This window comes from Somniosus microcephalus, chromosome 4 (assembly GCF_052327205.1).
Source record: "Somniosus microcephalus isolate GS21.2 chromosome 4, FLI_Smic_1.0, whole genome shotgun sequence".
Lineage (NCBI taxonomy): Eukaryota > Metazoa > Chordata > Chondrichthyes > Squaliformes > Somniosidae > Somniosus > Somniosus microcephalus.
Window position 1 is genome coordinate 8,878,241 of NC_140990.1, and position 2,611 is coordinate 8,880,851.

At 50.3% G+C, this 2,611-nt stretch overlaps 1 protein-coding gene across 1 annotated transcript; it reads right to left on the minus strand.

Annotated features, from left to right (window-relative positions):
- Positions 1-1,319: 1,319 nt before the first annotated feature.
- LOC147118252 (uncharacterized) lies at positions 1,320-2,304 on the minus strand. The gene has a single exon (XM_085984342.1). It carries the CDS (start codon positions 2,301-2,303, stop codon positions 1,320-1,322), a length of 984 nt encoding a protein of 327 aa, XP_085840468.1. The 5' UTR covers position 2,304.
- Positions 2,305-2,611: the final 307 nt, after the last annotated feature.

Below are 2,611 nucleotides of genomic sequence, written 5' to 3' on the forward strand. Positions count from 1 at the left end.
GTTCCCGATGGTCGGGGAGTCCAGAACCAGGGGACACAGTCTAAGGATAAAGGGTAGGCCACTTAGGACAGAGATGAGGAGGAATTTCTTCACCCAGAGAGTGGTGAACCTGTGGAACTCTCTACCACAGAAGGCAGTAGAGGCCAGTTCATTAAATATATTCAAGAAGGAGTTGGATATATTTCTTAAGGCTAAAGGGATCAAGGGGTATGGGGAGAAAGCAGGGACCGGGTACTGAATTTGGATGATCAGCCATGATCTCATTGAATGGCGGAGCAGGCTCGAGGAGCCGAATGGCCTACTCCTGCTCCTATCTTCTATGTTTCTATGTTTACAGGGCTTGATAGGGTGGATGCTGGGAGAATGTTTCCCTTGGCTGGGGAGTCTAGAACCAGGGGCCACAGCCTCAGGATAAAAGGTAGTCCATTCAGGACTGAGATGAGAAGAAATTTCTTCACACAGAGGGTGGTGAATCTTTGGAATTCTCTACCCCAGAGGGCTGTGGAGGCTCAGTCATTGGGTATATTCAAAACAGAAGTCGATAGATTTCTGACTAGTAAGGGCATCAAGGAATATCACGATGGCGCCGGTGAATGGAGTTGAGGCAGAAGATCAGCCATGATCTCATTGAATGGTGGAGCAGGCTCGAATGGCCGACTCCTGCTCCTATTTCTTATGTTCTTATAAATGCAAATCTTTCTTTCTTATTGTGTCCAATTCTGGGCACCGCACTTTAGGAAGGATGTGAAGGGCTTAGAAAGGCTGCAGAAAAGATTTACCAGAATGGTTCCAGGAACGAGGGACTTCAGTTATGTGGAGAGACTGGAGAAGCTGGGATTGTTCTCCTTAGAGCAGAGAAGGTTAAGGGGAGATTGACCAGAATGGTACCAGGGATGAGGGCCTTCAGTTATGTGGAAAGACTGGAGAAGCTGGGATTGTTCTCCTTAGAGCAGAGAAGTTTAAAGGGAGATTGACCAGAATGGTACCAGGGATGAGGGCCTTCAGTTATGTGGAGAGACTGGAGAAGTTGGGATTGTTCTCCTTAGAGCAGAGACGGTTAAGGAGAGATTGACCAGAATGGTACCAGGGATGAGGGACTTCAGTTATGTGGAGAGACTGGCGTAGCTGGGGTTGTTCTCCTTTGAGCAGAGAAGGTTAAGGGGAGATTGACCAGAATGGTACCAGCGATGAAGGACTTCAGTTACGTGGAGAGTCTGGAGAAGCTGGGATTGTTCTCCTTAGAGCAGAGAGTTAATAATTGCCATTATTAACACAGAACAGTCCTTCATGTGATTAACAGCAGAATGGGACCAGTGCGCTCAGGTGTGAACTCGCTGGTGTCTCAGCAGCTGAGATGAACTGGTGAATCCCTTTTCACACACTGAGCAGGGGAACGGCATCTTCCCAGTGTGAGTGCACTGGTGTTTTAGAAGATCGGATGAGCGCGTAAACCTCTTCCCGCAGTGAGAGCAGCTGAACAGCCTCTCCCCGGTGTGGATGCGTCGATGCATCTCCAGGCCCTTGGAGCATTTGAAACTCTTGTCGCAGTCGGAACATTTAAACGGCCTCTCGTCAGTGTGAACCAGCTGGTGTTCCCGCAGAGAGTCGGAATGTGTGAATCCTTTCCCGCACTCGGAGCAGGTGAACGGCCTCTCGTCAGTGTGAACTCGCTGGTGCAGGCGCAGATGGGAGAGACGAGTGAATCCTTTCCCGCACTCGGAGCAGGAGAACGGCCTCTCGTCAGTGTGAACCAGCTGGTGTATCAGCAGAGCGGAGGGACGAGTAAAACCTTTCCCGCACTCGGAGCAGGTGAACGGCCACTCATCAGTGTGAACTCGCTGGTGTTCCCGCAGAGAGGAGGGACAAGTGAATCCTTTCCCGCACTCTGAGCAGGTGAATGGCCTCTCGTCAGTGTGAACCAGCTGGTGTCTCAGCAGGGTGGAGGAGAGAGTGAATCCCTTCCCACACACGGAGCAGGTGAACGGCCTCTCCCCGGTGTGAACTCGCTGGTGCTGTATCACTTCGCTGGATCTTCTGAAGCCCTTCTCGCAGTCGGAGCACTGAAAAGGTTTCTCATCGGTGTGAACACGCTTGTGTATCAACAGGTGGCAAGACTGGTTAAACCTCTTTTCACAGTGAGAGCAGGCGAACGGCTTCTCCCCCGTGTGAACTCGCCTTGTCTCAGCAGGGTGAATTGTTGAGTGAATCCCTTCCCACACACGGAGCAGGTGAACGGCCATTTCACAGAGTGACTGCGTTGATGAGTCTCCAGCTCGGAGAGACAACTGAATCCCTTCCCGCATTCCTGACATTTGCACGGATTCTCCTCGCTTTGGTTACACTTGTGCCTCCCCAGGCTGCAGCTTTGGTTGAATCCACATCCACACACAAGACATGTGTGCAGTTTGTCCGCACTCTGATTGCTGCTTTCTGCTTCCATATGTCGATGATATTCAGGTCCTGATGAATCAAGTGACTCTGTCAGATCTTCGTGTGAAGTTTGCGTTAAGCTGCCCGTCTGCAATTCCTCCCCTTGCAAGAGATGGTAAAACAGGTTTATATAAGTAATTAATGTAAATACAGGAGAGAAAATAAAGAAAGACTGGCCTTT